The sequence below is a fragment of the Phaseolus vulgaris genome, chromosome 2 (assembly GCF_051622355.1).
Source record: "Phaseolus vulgaris cultivar YP4 chromosome 2, ASM5162235v1, whole genome shotgun sequence".
NCBI lineage: Eukaryota > Viridiplantae > Streptophyta > Magnoliopsida > Fabales > Fabaceae > Phaseolus > Phaseolus vulgaris.
The window spans coordinates 29,118,923-29,135,519 of record NC_143499.1 but is presented as its reverse complement, the minus strand read 5'-3'; the positions used below and the strand labels follow the sequence as shown (position 1 = coordinate 29,135,519).

Here is a 16,597-nt window from a genome sequence, read left to right as displayed (position 1 = left end):
TCCAATTTGTATTTTGGGTTGGATTTTGACTTGGCCCGATCCAGGTTGAGCCAAGACAATTCAGGCACAGGTTGAGCAAAGTTGACCCAAGTCCACGTCGAGCTGAATGGGCCCGGACCGATGTCAAGTCGAGCGGGCCCGGACTGATGTCGAGCCAAGCGGGTCCAAGCCGATGTCGAGTCGAGGGGGCCAGGGCTGATATCTAGTCATTCGAGCTTGGGCCAATGTCGAGTCGTGCGAGCCCGGGCCGATGTCTAGTCGTGCGGGCTCGGGCCGATTTTGAGTTATTCAGGCCTAGGTCGATGTCGAGCCGAGCAAATCCAAATCGATGTCGAAGTGAGCGGGTCTGGTCGATGTCGAGCCGACCGGGCCCGGGCCGATGTCGAGTCGACCGGGCCCGGGCCGATGTCAAGCAAACTGGGCCCAGGTAGATGTCGAGTTGAGCGGCCCCGGGCCGATGCCGAGTCGAGCGGGCCCGGGCCGATTTCAAGCTGACCGGACCCGAGCCGATGTCGAGTCAACTGGGCCCGGGTCGATGTCAAGTCGAGCAGGCCCGGGCCGATGTCGACTCAAGCGGGCCCAGGCCGATTTCGAGGCGAGCGAGACTGGACCGATTTCGAGGCGACCGGGCCGGGGCCGATGTCGAGCCGACCGGGCCCTGACCGATGTCAAGCAAACTGGGCTCGGTCAAATGTCGAGTCGAGCGGGCCCGGGCCGATTTCGAGTTGAGCGGGCCCGGGCCGATGTCGAGGCGAGTGGGCCCGGGCAGATGTCGAGCCGACCGGGCCCGGGCCAATGTCAAGCAAACTGGGCCCAGACAGATGTCGAGCCAAGCGGGCCCAGACAGATGTCGAGCCAAGCGGGCCCAGGCCGATGTCGAGCCGACCGGGCCTGGGCCTTTGTCGAGTCGATCGGGCCCGGGCCGTTGTCAAGCTGACCAGACTCGAGCCAATGTCTAGTTGTGTGGGCCCGGGCCGATGTCGAGGCGAGCGGGCCTGGTCACTGTCGAGCCGACCAGGCTCGGGCTGATTTTGAGCCGATCGGGCCCGGGCCGATGTCGATCCGAGCGGGCTTAAGCTGATGTCGAGCCGATGTCGACGGGCCCGGGCTGATGTCGAGACGTTCGGCCGAGGCCGATGTCGAGTTGTTCGAGCCTAGGCTGATGTCGAGTCGTTCGGGCCGAGCCGATGTATAGTCGTTCGGGCCCAGGCCGATGTCGAGTCGTCCGGACCCGGACTGATGTCGAGACATCTGGGTCGGGGCCGATGTAGAGCTGAGTTGGTCTGTGTTCAGGTTGAGTCGGCTTAGGCCCAGTTCGAGCCAAGTTAGTCTTTATCCATATCAAAATGAATTTAATGTAATTGACAAAGTGGATTTAATATAATTAACAAATTGAATTTAATTTGGATTCAATCCACTTTAAATGGATTTTAAAAAAATCCAAATATATTTGATCTAGTTAAAGTGGATATGGATTTTAAATCCATCCACTTATTTGGATTTGGATTTAGATTGAATTTTGCCATGCACACCCTTACTATAGGATAAATAAGTCATCTCATTGTTAATTAGTAAACTAGAAGAGAAGATATTTCAACGAATGCATTATACATGTTCATGTATTACTATTAATTTTCTGGTCAACAATTGAGATTACATGTTACCGAATGTTTGGAGATTATATATATATAATACTTGTGAACTGATCAGTAGCCAGAAAGGCCGGTCAAGATTAAATGTAGACATGTATAAATATGTAAATAAAATTAATTAAGTATAAAAGTTGATTAGTGTGAAGTAAAAAAAAAAGATGACAATTTTTTTCTTAACCATATTAATTTTAATATGCATCCTATCATTTTTCTAAATTTCCAAAATTACTCTTATTTCCGATTTAAAAATCTGAAATAGTAAATATAATTAAAAAATAAATAAAAATTGAAAATACATTCTAGATAAAAATTTACAGAATTCAAAAATGTGTTTTGGATATCCAAATCTAGAATATTTTCGGATAAAAGGTTTTAAAAGTAATTTTTATTTACATCCTCATTTTATTTTAAGGTTATTTTTGTCATTTTGAAAAGATATTATTTTATCATTTTCAATAACAAGTTGGGTCCATATTGAAATTCATATGGTGTAGAAAGCATTTGCCTAAAAAGATTAAAATGATGTGAGAGGTTCAATAGATCCATTGTCAAGTAGTATAAATAGATAAGATGTTTAGTTTAGTTTTTTAAAATTTAGAATGATATGAGAAAAATAAAACATTGACTTAATATTCAGTGTTTCTCCATTTATCACACTGTACGTCGAGAGATCGAGAGGAATTCAGCAAACAAATACGAAAGATCGAGAGGAATCCAGTAAAAAAAACTGAGAAAGGAGATATAAATGAAGAAACGAAAAAAAAAGTGACCGAGAAGAGAAAGAAGGGAAAGGGAAGACGAATTTCAAAAGCAATCTATTTCATATATATTTATATATTTAGTGCAAGTACAACTTGCTTAATTAATTTGATTTCAGTTAAATTTGATCTTGCTTAATTAAATTTGATTTTGTGCGAGAATTAAAAGAATTTTAATATAAAAAAAAAAAATCAAAGAGAGGATTCGCTCTTTTTGTTTTTCTCTTCTCACTTTCTATTTCCCTTCCTATTGGGTGTTCTGCTACATTCTTCTTCTTGGAATGATCAAACATGAATCACCAGCAGAATTTGTTTAAACAAGATCATGATCATCACAGCATTATGATAGAAAGATAAGGTAAAACACAATATTTTTCATTCAAGCTTGTATTTATCGGTTTAATTTCAATTTAAGAAATCGACACATCACATCGCCTATATATAACATTTTGTTGCCGTCAAAATTATCTTTTTTTGTTTCTTTTTTTTTTTACTTTATCAGTACCGTTCTTAATTAATAATATTTAGGTGAAGCAATACCAAAAAATATTGTTGAGTAGAGTCTCCGTCTTGCGTGTACTGAGGAGAATATTCTTGAGGTGGAAAACTCCATAGAAAATGTTTTTCTTTTAATATTATTATATACTCGTATATGTAATTTCTTTTGTAAATATCCAAGAGGATAAATGGTTGGACAACATTTCTCTACTGCATAAATTTTCTAGGCTTTTTTCGATTTCCTTAGATACTGTTTGTACTCTCTCATAAGTTGGGGTTTAGAATAATAATAATTGGTTGTGGAAGCTGCGGTGGAGAAGGAATTTTTTTATGCGGGAATCCAGTCTGGTTGATCTTCTGATGCAGCTGTAGGATAACAAAAGGTTAACAAGAGAGGGTGGAGTTAAACCCGATAAATGGCTCTGGAGGGATGTGGATTATACGGATTTCTCTGTGAAGGCAGCATATAAGTGTCTCATGGGGGAGGAGTCTGTAGTGGGTGAGGATTTATTCGCATTTTTGGACTCTAAAGACTTTACCTTCGGTACAATTTATGGCTTGGAGGGTGCTATGTAATGTCATTCCCACTAAAGACAATCTTTCGAGATGTGGCATACCTTTGATGAGTGATCGCTGCCCCCTGTGTGGTGTGGAAGAAGAGTCGGTAAGACATTTATTTTTTGAATGTAGGATCTCTTGGAGAATTTGGGGTATGTGTCTCGAGTGGCTGGGGTTCTCTTCGGTGCTACATCGTGATGCACAAATGTATTTTAGGATGTTCAAACCTATAGGCTTGAACCATGCATTTACCAGGTGCTGGGGGGGGCGTATTTGGGTAGGTATTGTAAGTGAAATTTGGAATCACAGGAATAGGGTTGTGTTTAAGAATGGGCGGGTGGATCTAGTGGAGGTTTTTACCGTGGTACAAAGGAAGACTTGGTCTTGGGTCACAGTAAAAGAAAAATTGGTTGTTTTATCTTACTCAGACTGGTGTTTGGAACCTCATTGTTGTATGAGGTATTTGAAAGACTGATTTTTTGCGTTATTTAACTAACGATTTTTCCAGTCTTGGTAGTGGTGGTGTGCTTTGTGCAGGTTTCATCAGTTACTCCTATCTGGCAAGGTTGGATTGAGGTGTGTGGCCTTGGGTTGCGCTTGGAAGGTGTTTGTGTTGTGTGCAGGTCTATCTGGCTATGACTGATTCTTGTAGGTTTGGAAGGTTACCTCTGGTCTATGTATGGGTTTGTTGGTATTGGCTCTTGGGTATTTGGTGTTCTTCAGCCTGCTGTAAAGACATTGTTTTGTTGTTGGTTGTTATGTCCTGTAATAAGGGTGTGATCTATTTGGTGGTTTTTTTTGGCGTACTTATCCTCCTTGTAGGATCGGTTTGTCGAGTTTTGGCACTTGGTTTGGCACCTCTGCCTGCTGACAAAGATCTTGTTCAGTTGTTGACTGCATGTCCTACATTGAGAGTGTAATCTCTTGGTGGGTTGATGTAACTGTATATGTTGGGTTCCTATACCTAGAACTGGTTTATTGTTGGTTTGTAGTGTAATGTTTGTTAGATCATGTGTTGGTTGGTGGTAGGAAACTTGTTTTGGGTGTTTTTGTATAAAGGTTAAGACACTCCTAAAATATCTCATTTTATTTTATTATTTTTTGCTGATAAAAAAAAAAGTTAACTGCAAAGAGAGTGAAAATATATTTCTAAAGCTTTTGATGTTTCAGCGAGTGCTTAAGTTACTCTGGCTTCCTTTCATTTGTTTGTGAAGGTGAAGAAAGGACAAGTCTTTGTTAGGACAACCTAAACTACTATTTATTAGATATAAGCCAATCTCAAATTATTTATTTATTCTATTTAACGTTAGAGATGGTTAATATTGTCATCTCCTTCTAGGTATAATCAAATGTTGTATAAGGTGACCTAATATAATATTTTTCTGATTGAAAGACACGGATGATATGATTGAATCTGATTCTTAGAGAACTAATAATTAACTTTTTGTACATTAACTTCATTAAAAAGTATTACAAAATCATATTTTAACACTAAAATTAACTTTGTGATATATCCTAATATAGACCCAAAACAAGAACCTATTAGATCCTGCAATAAACATAAAGTAAATGTACACATCATTAAACAATATTTATTACTTTTAACTTACTTTATACCAAATCTTAATTTAGATATCAGAATACCTTTTATAGATACCCATCCTACTATCGGATACAGTGCTATATAGGATGTCAGGTACAGTTAGCAGAAGGACCCCTTTCAACCCATTCAAAAATTGCTTTAAATATAATTAACCTAATATTTGGTTTGTATCTTAGTCTAACTTGTAGGTAATTTTTTTATAACTCAACTTTTAATGAAATAATTAATGATTGGTACTTAGCACACAAAAGAAAAATTGAAAGGACATGAAATTTAAGCAACAATACGGGTACCTTATTTTAAGTTTGTCAAGTGCTTTTATGGTCTTTCCAAAATTTTAGATTAGAGTGGTAAGCCAATCATACAAGTGTTGCAAGAGTGCTTCACGGTTAAATCCTCAAAGCATTACAATATTATAGTAACTATGTTTATGTATTTTTTTTATTCCTAATGGACATATTAGAAAGAGTGAGTTAACCACATATAAAATATTTGAGACCACCTTCAACAACAAAAAAACACCTTAAATTAGTGTATTTATGAATGTGTCTCTTATATATTATTTTTATCAATCATTTTCTGTTAAAAATTTAAGTAATAAATTATGATTGTCAAAAATTTATTAATAAATTTAAGTGCATGAGTAGATACATGAATTTATAAATAAAAGTGCCAAATAGAAGTTTTTGTGGCATTTTACCAAACAATTGGAATAAAAAGTATAATAAGAAATCGATGAGAAACATTATCGAAGTTTAATATAATTAGAATCTTAACTTATAGAAAGAAGAATAAATGATCTTGTTCTTATTCCTTGAAAATCCATTTCTCTTAATATTCTCGACACTTAAACCTTTACAAAAACTAATTACATAAATAAAGAAAGAAGAAGTAAATTTCGAGAAACCCTAATGTTAAAATATTTTTTTGTTATTGTTGTATTTTAGTTACTGTATACTTTTTCTGTTTTCTGTTTTTTGGTTCTTTGTGGGTTTTTGGGCTTTTACTAGTGCCTATATTATTTTTACCATTTTGTAAGCACTTTATATTGTACATTCACTCGCTGATTAATGAAATCCTTTTTCACTCATCTTTTCTCTCTCTCGAAGCTTCTCCTTATTCTTTCTCTGTGCTCACGGTTCTTGTTTTGGCACTCTTTCTTTTACTACAATTGACCATTTTCATGATGGTATCAGAGCTCTTCTTAGAAGAGCTCTGCTGCGCTTCATCTCTGATCTCTTATTGATCCTGTCTCACCGATCTTTCTCTTTCTTTCACTCTTCCGCTCCTCCTCTGTTTTTCTTTGATTTCTCGTTTTCTTGTTTTGGTTTTTCTATTTTACTCCTTCTTTGGTTTCTTTTGGACAGATTTTTCTTTCAACATGAAGAAGGAAAAGGAGGAATCAACCCCAAGTTATTTGTATCTCCATCCAAGTGAGAATCTAGCTACTCCTCTTGTCTCGCCGGTGTTGGACTCTAACAATTATCATTCATGGAGCCAGTCGATGCTTACGGCGTTAAGCGCTAAGGATAAACTCGAGTTTGTAGATGGAACCGCTACACAACCAGCAAAGACAGATTCCACCTTCTTAGCATGGAATCAGTGCAACAACATGGTGGTCTCGTGGCTGGTCCACTCTGTTTCCGTCCCTATCCGTCAAAGCATCGTCTGGATGGACAAAGCTGTAGAAATTTTGAATGATCTCAAGACAAGATATTCTCAAGGTGACCTCTCACGCATTTCTGACCTCCAAATGGAGGCATCCTCGCTAAGCCAAGGTGAGTTCTCAAGCACCGACTATTTTACAAAATTAAGGGTGATCTAGGATGAGTTGGAATATTTCAGACCCGAATCTGTTTGCATCTGTAAGAATTGTACTTGCAATATCTCCTCTATTGTCTCTAAACGAAAAAGGGAAGACCAAGGCCTACAATTTTTGAGAGGTCTAAACGATCAGTATAACAATGTTAAATCCCATGTCCTTTTAATGGAACCCGTCACACCTATATAAAAAATGTTTTCTTTAGTAGCCCAACAAGAACGACAATTGAGTAGCAATGCTTTGATTGCTAATATAAAGAATGTTCAGCCCATGGTAAACAAGAGTAATGTGCAGTCTTCTGTTGTTTGTTCTTTTTTGTGGCAAGAATGGTCATAATGATAGTGTGTGCTTTAAGAAACATGGTTTTCCCAATCGGGATGGAAAAAAGGTCAGCCATAATAGTAATAGAAAGGTTTGCACACACTGCAATAGAACTAGCCACACTGTCGATACATGCTATAAAAAGCATGGTTACCCACCCGGTTACAAATTCCAAAATGGTAAGACTTATTCTGTCAACAACATTGCCACTCAAGAGGAGTATGATTCCAACAACAATGAGAATGGTGATACTCATTTTAATCATCAGCAATATCAAATCTTAACCAACCTTCTCAAGCAAGCAAACACTTATGCTGGACAAGTTCAAGTGAATCAGGTTGGATCTTTTGCTACTGATACAAGTCAACAAGACCGGGACTCTAACTCTGTAGGTAACACACATACCTTAAAGAATCCTTTACTAAATAAATATACTTGGATTTTAGACTTTGGAGCAACAAATCATGTATGTTTTACTTTATCTGATTTTTCCACTTATCATCGTATCAATCCTATTCTCATAAAATTACCCAATGTACACTATGTTACATCAAATTACTCTGGAACTGTTAATCTCAATTACAAAATTAGTCTTATAAATGCTCTATATGTTCCAACTTTTTCTTTCAATCTTGTCTCTATATCCAAACTTACTTCTTGTCTTCAATGTGATTTAACTTTCTGTTCTAACAAGTGTATCATACAGGACAACGGAATCAGAGACAGGATTGGTTTAACTGATTTGATTGGTGGCTTATATTGTTTAGATAGATCCATTACACAACATGTTTCTCCTTTCTAGAACTGTGTAACTAAAATTGTTGGTCTTTGGCATCAAAGATTAGGTCATCCTTTTGATGAAAGACTAAAGATTTTACAAACCTATTATCTTGATATATCTGTTGAAAAGTCTTATTTTTGTGATGCTTGTCATCAAGCTAAACAAAAGAAACTGCCTTTTCTCTTAGAACTACTCATTCTGCACATATATTTGATTTAATTCATATGGATATATGGGGTCCTTGTTCTGTTATCTCTATGCACGATCATAGATATTTTTTCACTATAGTTGATGATTTTTCCCACTTTACTTGGATTTTTTCTATGCAAAATAAGTCTGAAATTAGAGCTAATGTTGTGAGTTTTGTCTCTTACGTTGAAAACCACTTTCAAACAAAAATCAAATCTATTTGTACTGATAAATGTGTTGAATTTGTGATGACAAATTTTTTTGCTTCAAAGGGCATTTTACATCAAACTTCATGCATAGAAACACCCGAGCAAAATGGTATTGTTGAACGAAAGCATCAACATATTTTAAACGTTACAATATCTCTCCTTTTTCAGTCTAAACTCCCTGCTAATTTCTGGAATTTTGCTGTGCAGCATGCTGTTTTCTTAATTAATTGTATTCCTACTCCTTTGCTCAATAATGCAACACCATATGAAAAATTGCATAGAAAGTTGTGTCACATTTCTGACTTGCGTATCTTTGGTTGTTTGTGCTATTCTTCTACTCTTGTTGCTCATTGAAAGAAGTTGGACAATCGTGTTGTTCCTGGTGTCTTTCTTGGTTTTAAAACACACACCAAAGGTTTTATTTTTCTAAACTTAAAAAGTCACAAAATTGAAATTTTCAGGAATGTTATTTTTTATGAAAACTGTTTTCCATATCTTTTGAAAATGAAAAAGATGCCAACAGCCTTTCACTTCCCATACCACAACATTGTGCTCAAACTTATGATGACATAAATATGCATAATGACCATGGTTCTCCTGATAAAAATGATGATGATCTTTGTGTTGATAACAATGACGTTCCTACTGCTACCCTTAAAAGATTTGACTGTAACAGGAGGATGCCAATCTATTTGCAAGACTTCCAGACTAGCAGTAATCAGGTTAGTACCAAGTATCCCATACAAACTTTCATTAATTTGAATTCCTTATCCTCTAATTTTAGACATACCATAATGTCTATTTCTTCTCATGATGAGCCTCAAAACTATGAGGCTGCCATTCAGAATCCTCTTTGGGTCCAGGCAATGCAGAATGAATTAGCAGCCCTTGCAGCTAATTAGACTTGGAGTATTACATATCTTCCCCCTGGAAAATCTGCCATTGGTTGTAGATGGGTTTACAAGATCAAATATCACTCAAATGGTACCATAGAATGATATAAAGCCAGGCTAGTAGCGAAAGACTACAACCAAATGGAGGGCATAGACTTCTTGGATACGTTTGCACCAGTAGCAAAGTTAACCACTTTAAGGCTTCTCCTAGCTCTTGCTGTAGCAAAAAATTGGGATCTTAAGCAATTGGATGTGAACAATGCCTTCCTTCATGGTGGCTTAAATGAAGAAGTTTACATGAAGCTTCCCCTTGGTTTTGCAGCAGCAAATAGAAATAAAGTGTGCAAACTTCAAAGGTCTCTTTATGGCCTCAAGCAAGTCGGACGCCAATGGTACGCCAAACTTTCTAATTTCCTCAAATCTCATAACTATAATATTTCTACTACTGACCACTCTTTTTTCTTCAAACATGATGGAGAAAAAATAACTGCACTCCTTGTCTATGTGGATGACATAGTCTTAATTGGGAACAACCTTGCTGAAATTAATCAAATCACAACCTTGCTTCATCAACATTTTTGCATCAAGAATTTAGGGGATCTTACATACTTTCTTGGCCTAGAAATTGCAAGGAACAACACTGGTATCCACCTTAGCCAGCGAAAATACACCTTAAATCTCCTTACAGAAACTGGTATGCTTGCTTGTGCTCCCTCTCTCACACCCATGGCACATACTCTTCGCCTTACTGCTGATAAAGGAGAAAGGCTCAATGAAGAAGAAGCTACCTCCTATAAAAGACTGATAGGACACCTCATTTACCTTACCAATACATTCTCAGATATTGCCTATGCTGTCAACCACCTCAGTCATTCTGTATCTGCACCTACCAACATTCATTCTCAGGCAGCTCTCCATGTTCTCAAATATCTAAAGGCCTCTCCTAGTGCTGGTCTTTTTCTCCATAACAATACTCCTATACTATTGGGCCACTTGCCCCAAGACCAGAAAATCCATCACGGGCTTTTGTATATATTTGGGTGAAACTTTGATCTCCCGGAAATCAAAGAAACAACAAATGATTTCAAGAAGCTCCTCTGAAGCTGAATACAGAGTGTGGCTTGTCTACCTTTTACAAGATCTTCGAATTCCCTTCATTTAGCCTGCTCTCTTATATTGTGATAGTCAGTAAGCAATTCAAATTGCTCACAATCAAGTTTTTCACGAACGAACAAAGCATATAGAAATTGACTATCATGTAGTTCATGAAAAATTCAATCAAGGACTGATCAAATTGCTCCTTATCTCCTCTTCCATGCAAACTGCTGATTTTTTTTTCACGAAGCCCCTTCCGCATAAGATGTTCAAGACCTTATATTTCAAGTTGGGAATGAAAAATATATATTTTCAGCTTGAGGGGGATGTTAAAATATCTTTTTGTTACTGTTGTATTTTAGTTATGGTTGTTATTCTAAGTACTTTTTCTGTTTTCTGTTTTTGGGCCCTTTGTGGGTCTTTGGACTTTTACTAGTGCTTATATTAGTTTTACCATTTTGTAAGCATTTTATATTGTACATTCACACGCTGATTAATGAAATCCTTTTTCACTCATCTTTTCTCTCTCTCGAAACTTCTCCTTATTTTTTCTCTGTGCTCACGATTCTTGTTTTGACACTCTTTCTTTTACTGCAATTGACCATTTTCATGACCTAATTCGTTCCCAGTAAAATTAGTGTTTATCAAGTTCTACTTTTAATTTAAATTGTAAATATAGTGTTCAACTCGTTTCAATTTTTGCTTGATCAAAACCAAAACAAAATTTAACAAAAATGAAAGTATAAAGTAATTACATTGAATATAAGTTAAGTATGAAATACAAAAGACTTCATGATTAAGCTCCCTACAGTACAAGTTCAACTCCAAAATACAAAGATTGGCTACAACAATTCATAGTGAAAATCCAAATAATCCACCAAAATAAATAAAGAATTTGGATGAAAGTGAAAAGAGAAGAGAGTGAAAATAATTATGCTTCAAGTTGAATGTTTCGTGACACTTCTTGTTCGAGAGAGATAATTGTCAGTTAAAGATTATTTTTTTCAGTTTTCTATACTCCGTATATAACTTAATAGAAATTGATTTAAGTTAAAATCAATTTCTATTATTTGATTTAACTTCATTTGAGTAAGGTAACTTTTTGGTTCATCAGCTTAACTTCTCATATTTTACTCTCTTTTTTTTCACATATGAACATTAAAACATTCTTCCATTATTAAAACCACATTATTATTTTCAATTGGATAGAAAAGTAATGAATAATTTCTCAAAAAAAAAAAATTATATAGTAATTTTAGAAACTTAATTAATGTATTTCTCGACAACTTTAGTTGAATCTTGATTTAATATATTTTTCTGCTTCTAAACTCAGTTTTAATTTGATCCTCCACACATCTTTATGAATTAATCTGTTGGAAATATTCAAAGTAAATTAATCAATGGATCTAAATTTAAGAATATATTTAATTAATTGATAATCACTTTATATATGCTCAAAAAAAATTATTTATATCAATACAATCATCATGGTTAGATTTTCACTAAATATATTTGAAAACGTGTCTCAAAGTTTATTTTGCTAATATTTCTAGTTTACCTATATTTTAACATATATAAAGCAATTAATTATATAAAACTATTATTTTATTGAAGTTCCCTCAAAAAAATTGATTTGGCTAAATTATGTTTTTAGTTACTGAAATTTAAGGTAATTTTAATTTTAGTTTCCAAATTAAAAAATTTATTTTAGTTTCTCAAAATTAAGAAAAATATAATTTTAATCCCTGAACATAGTTGAAGAACTAAAGTAAAAATTTCAAAAACTATTTTTAGTTTTTTAAATTTAATATTCAGAAATTAAAATTTAATTTTACTGAATTTAAAAAAAAAATATCCAAATTCTTTTTAAGAAATAGTTTGTCATTTTTTTCAAATATACAAATATCACCATTTTTTGTTCAAATGATTTTATTCTTATTAATCTATTCAGAACTCCGAGTTGTTCATGAAACGGATAAGATGATGATATATAAACAAGATTCGGGCGAATTGCCTCTGTTGTCTGTCATGTGAAGAGTGAAACGTGAGAATGAACAACCTTAACATGAAAGGGTACTTCAACAGCACCACCTCCTTCACCCCTTTCAACAGTAACCTCTCCCCAAGTTACCCCGCATCTCCTTCCTCCTATACTGCTTCAAAGTTCTCCCCTTCCTTCATAAGCCAAAGACAAAACCTTAAAGTTCAGAATTTCAAACCCCATGTCATTATATGCACTTCTCTGTCCAGTGAGTATCCTTTCCCCCTTTTTTCCAGTCATTTTGTTCTCCATTGTTTATTTCTTAATATGCTGTATTCTTTTTATGTTCTCAACTTCAATGGTTTATCAAAAATGTTTTAATTTTTGGTCTTTATTTGAAAGTGTTAAGGGTGTCTCTAGGGTTGGGTAGTAATATAATGTGAAGGGGAGGGCAGACCTGTGAAATTCACACTATATAGTTCCATATCCTTTTTTTCTACTTATTTTATTTGTCAGCAGTTTTTGTTTCGTTTTAGTTTACTGAATTGTTGACAGTGTAAGAAATTAGAATGTCACTGTTTTTCCATTATGTGCTAACAAATCACAAGAAAAGAAAGCATCTTTATATTTTCTCTTTTTTGGGGTATGTTTTTTTTTATCTTGTTCTTTTTTTTCTGATTATTTTCTAAGTGTATTTATTTGTGTCTCACTAAAAAATGAAATTCCTTTCAGGTCATCAGGCTAGCAGTGCTTCCACGGCTCAAGCTGAGGAGCAAGAGGTTGAAATCGCAAATGGTTACAATATGACTCAATTTTGTGACAAAATCATAGATTTCTTTTTGAATGAGAAAACCAAATCAAAAGAATGGAAGGGGTACTTGATATTCAGAGAGGAATGGAGAAAATACAAGGATAGATTCTACAGTAGGTGCCAAAGAAGGGCCGATTTGGAGAATGACCCAATTATGAAGGACAAATTTATTTCATTGCAAAGAAAAGTGAAGAAGGTAGTCTCCATGTTTTTTATGTTCTTCACAACCATGCCCCCTTCCAATGTTGATTAAAGAAATAGATCCTTCTGCTGCATAATAGAAGCTGAAAAATTCAAAGAAACTTTTCACAAAAACTATTGGTTTTTGCCTTTTTTTGGCTCAAACAGAGAAAACAAAAATCTAATTCAGTTTTTTTTTAGCGGAAAAGATGCAGATACATTATCCTGCAAGTTCTTGCTAAACTAATAATAATATAGCATTATTATTCTTTTTGCTAATTATTTATTTTGTAAGAAAGAACAAATCTGTACATCAATTTTACTTTCATATCTAGGCAGTTGCCTGGCTTTAGACCTTCTTTCCCCGGTTTTTGTTTGATCAGGAGTAAGCATTGCAGATTGATGATGAAATGGAAGGACACTGTGAACTCCTCAAGGAAATACAAGATAGTCCAACAGACATCAATGCCATAGTTGCACGACGGCGTAGAGACTTTACAGGAGAATTCTTCCACTACCTCTCTCTTATTTCAGAAACGTATGACAGCTTGGAAGATCGTGATGGTAATTATGTAGAAATACAAATAAATGTTTGATTTTGGGTATTTGGCTCAACGATTGTTGATTCTATAACCAGTAATCACCAGAAAAAATGAGTAAAATAGTTAAGAATGTTTATTGTTGTAACTTGTAATAAGAAAGAACGAACTGATCATAAAATTAGATTTCTTTTACAAAGGAAGAAGATATGAGATGTTTATAGTATTAAGCTTTGAGGGTTTAATGTTGGTACTGCATTTAAAATTTACATAATGAACCCACCCCTTGCACCCTGGAAAAAATTAACACTTGTGATCCTGCCCCTTGTGTAGGATGTTTCTAATGACTGGCATCGGCGTGTTTTGAACAGGAATTTCCAGGCTGGGGAGTAGATGTTTGTCAGCTGTCAGTGCATATGATAATACTCTAGAGGTTGTGGAGACGTTAGATGCTGCACAGACCAAATTTGATGATATCCTCAATTCTCCTTCTATTGATGTTGCTTGTCAGAAGATCAAAAGTCTTGCAAAGGCAAAGGAACTTGATTCTTCATTGATATTGTTGATAAGCAGTGCTTGGGCTAAAGCAAAAGAATCTACAACGATGAAGAATGAGGTATGAATTTTATGTTGCCCCTTGGTTTTGTACTGTCATTCCATCCTTTTCAAAGATAGGACGCCATGTATTTGTAATTGTGCCCAGCCAATATTAATAAAAAACTTTTATAAAACTTAAAATCAAATGGAATGTGTTTCTCTTGTAGTTGTATATATAAGCATACAAAAATTTCTTTTTCTGTAGCTTTCTGCTTGCTCTGCTAATTTTAAAGCGGTTTGGACTGTGCATTCTTATTTTTCAAGTTTTAAAATACAGGACTTGAAAGAAAAATGCTGGTTGTTGGGGTTATATTGCAGAGAGTCAGAAAGGCATAGTTACATACATTGGTTATGACTATGAAGTTACATGGGATGGAAATTTTAAGAGGTTTTCATGTCTTTCCCTATATAATACTGATACCTACCAGGATAGGAAGCTAAAGTATGAATCTTTATGGGGGTCTTAGGAAGGAAAAAACTGAATTGATTGTTCTGATTTATAAATCAATCTGTATTATCTGCACGCCTTCATTCTTGTTCATCTAGCATGTTGGACCTTAATTTTGACTGCTCAAGATTAGAAGATATTATTAGACTGCATTATCATATGTCCTCTGTGCAGGTGAAAGATATAATGTATCAATTGTACAAGGCCACAAAGAGCAGCCTAAGGAGTATTACTCCAAAGGAAATAAAGCTACTCAAGCATTTGTTAAACATCATAGATCCTGAGGAGCGATTCTCTGCATTGGCAACGGCTTTCTCCCCTGGTAATGAAAATGAAGCCAAAGACCCTAATGCTCTATACACGTAAGAGAATTTCCTCCTGGTTCATTCTAAACTGTTATCTTTTTGTTGTGATAAATATGATATATTGCTTTAATTTTGATGTGGTTAAGCAGCACCCCAAAGGAGCTGCACAAGTGGATTAAGATCATGCTTGATGCGTATCATCTGAACAAGGAAGAAACAGATTTGAGAGAAGCAAGGCAGATGACTGACCCTATTGTAATTCAGAGGTTGTTTATCCTCAAAGATACTATTGAACAAGAATATATGCCAAAAGATACAGCTGAGAAGTCTGAGACTAAAGATGACTCTAAACCAGTAGAGTTTTAAGTTGCGTCTCACGAACATCCTTCTTGCCAATATGTTTCTTGTTCCCTGCCTTTTTTTAGATCAAGAGTATGAAGTGTTGAAGTGGAGAAAAGACTCAACATGAGATAGATCAAAGAAGTTACTACCCTTTCAAAGTTTTGTAATACATTCCAGTTGGATATTACCATATTTCATCTGATTTTCATTGCAAAGTTGAGGATTGTACTTCTGGCTGTAAATTATGAAGCATCCACCTGAGGAAGTTGGATGATGATAAATCATTTTGAGTGGAGGTGGGCACATCAACGTATCAATCTAATTTGAACCACTCAAAACCGAAAAATTTGAATTCGTTCGGATTGGATCGGAAGAAAAAATCTTAATTTGTTTAGATTGAATTGTATTTCATATTTTGATTTCTAGAACCATAAAGTAGAGAGGTTATTTCTCCTTTTGAATTAACATAGACGATCATAACATAAAAAGAAAAAGAGAAAAAGAGAGAAGAAATAAACACTATATTTTATATTGATTCATTTGACACAACAAACTACATCAAGTTCTTAATCAACAGATTGAGATCTACTAGGCAGATTAATGTTGTGAAGTATAATCGAATGTTATTTGGAATTGTAACCACACTTCACTAACACCTTGAATATTATTTGGGATCTTAGTCACTTTTGACTAATCTATTGAGTATTCTTTATGATTGTAATTACTCTTGACTGGTCACGTACAAGTATTCTTTTGGATCACAATTACTCCTAGTTAACCCGGTTCAATTATTCTTTCAACACGTCATTTCTGACTCAACGAGTATTCTTTGGGAACATAATCATTTTTTACCAACCATATTCATATATTTTTTTAACAAATTATTTCTAAGTCAATGAGTATTCTTTTCCAAATAACCACTCTTGGCTAACATAAAACATTTTGTAAGGTATCATCAAATTTTCCATACTAGACAGGAATTGTGTCTTTTAACAATTACAAGACTTATGTGCTC

The 16,597-nt window shown here is 35.4% G+C and overlaps 1 protein-coding gene and 1 pseudogene across 3 annotated transcripts; both read left to right on the top strand.

Annotated features, from left to right (window-relative positions):
• The first annotated feature begins 6,450 nt into the window (after window positions 1-6,450).
• On the top strand, window positions 6,451-8,014 carry LOC150029093 (uncharacterized; annotated as a pseudogene).
• Window positions 8,015-12,310: 4,296 nt separating this feature from the next.
• On the top strand, window positions 12,311-15,885 carry LOC137811285 (endoribonuclease E-like protein). 3 transcript variants are annotated; one of them, XM_068612971.2, is made up of 6 exons: window positions 12,311-12,628; window positions 13,093-13,367; window positions 13,750-13,915; window positions 14,262-14,506; window positions 15,110-15,297; window positions 15,390-15,885. In XM_068612971.2, exons 1-6 carry the CDS (start codon window positions 12,430-12,432, stop codon window positions 15,604-15,606), a joined length of 1,290 nt encoding a protein of 429 aa, XP_068469072.1. In that variant the 5' UTR covers window positions 12,311-12,429; the 3' UTR covers window positions 15,607-15,885. The 3 variants fall into 3 exon arrangements, 2 of the variants coding, with proteins under 2 accessions (XP_068469072.1, XP_090154642.1); XR_016518603.1 differs by having other exon boundaries at window positions 12,346-12,628; window positions 14,224-14,506; XM_090298516.1 differs by having other exon boundaries at window positions 12,346-12,628; window positions 13,735-13,915.
• Window positions 15,886-16,597: the final 712 nt, after the last annotated feature.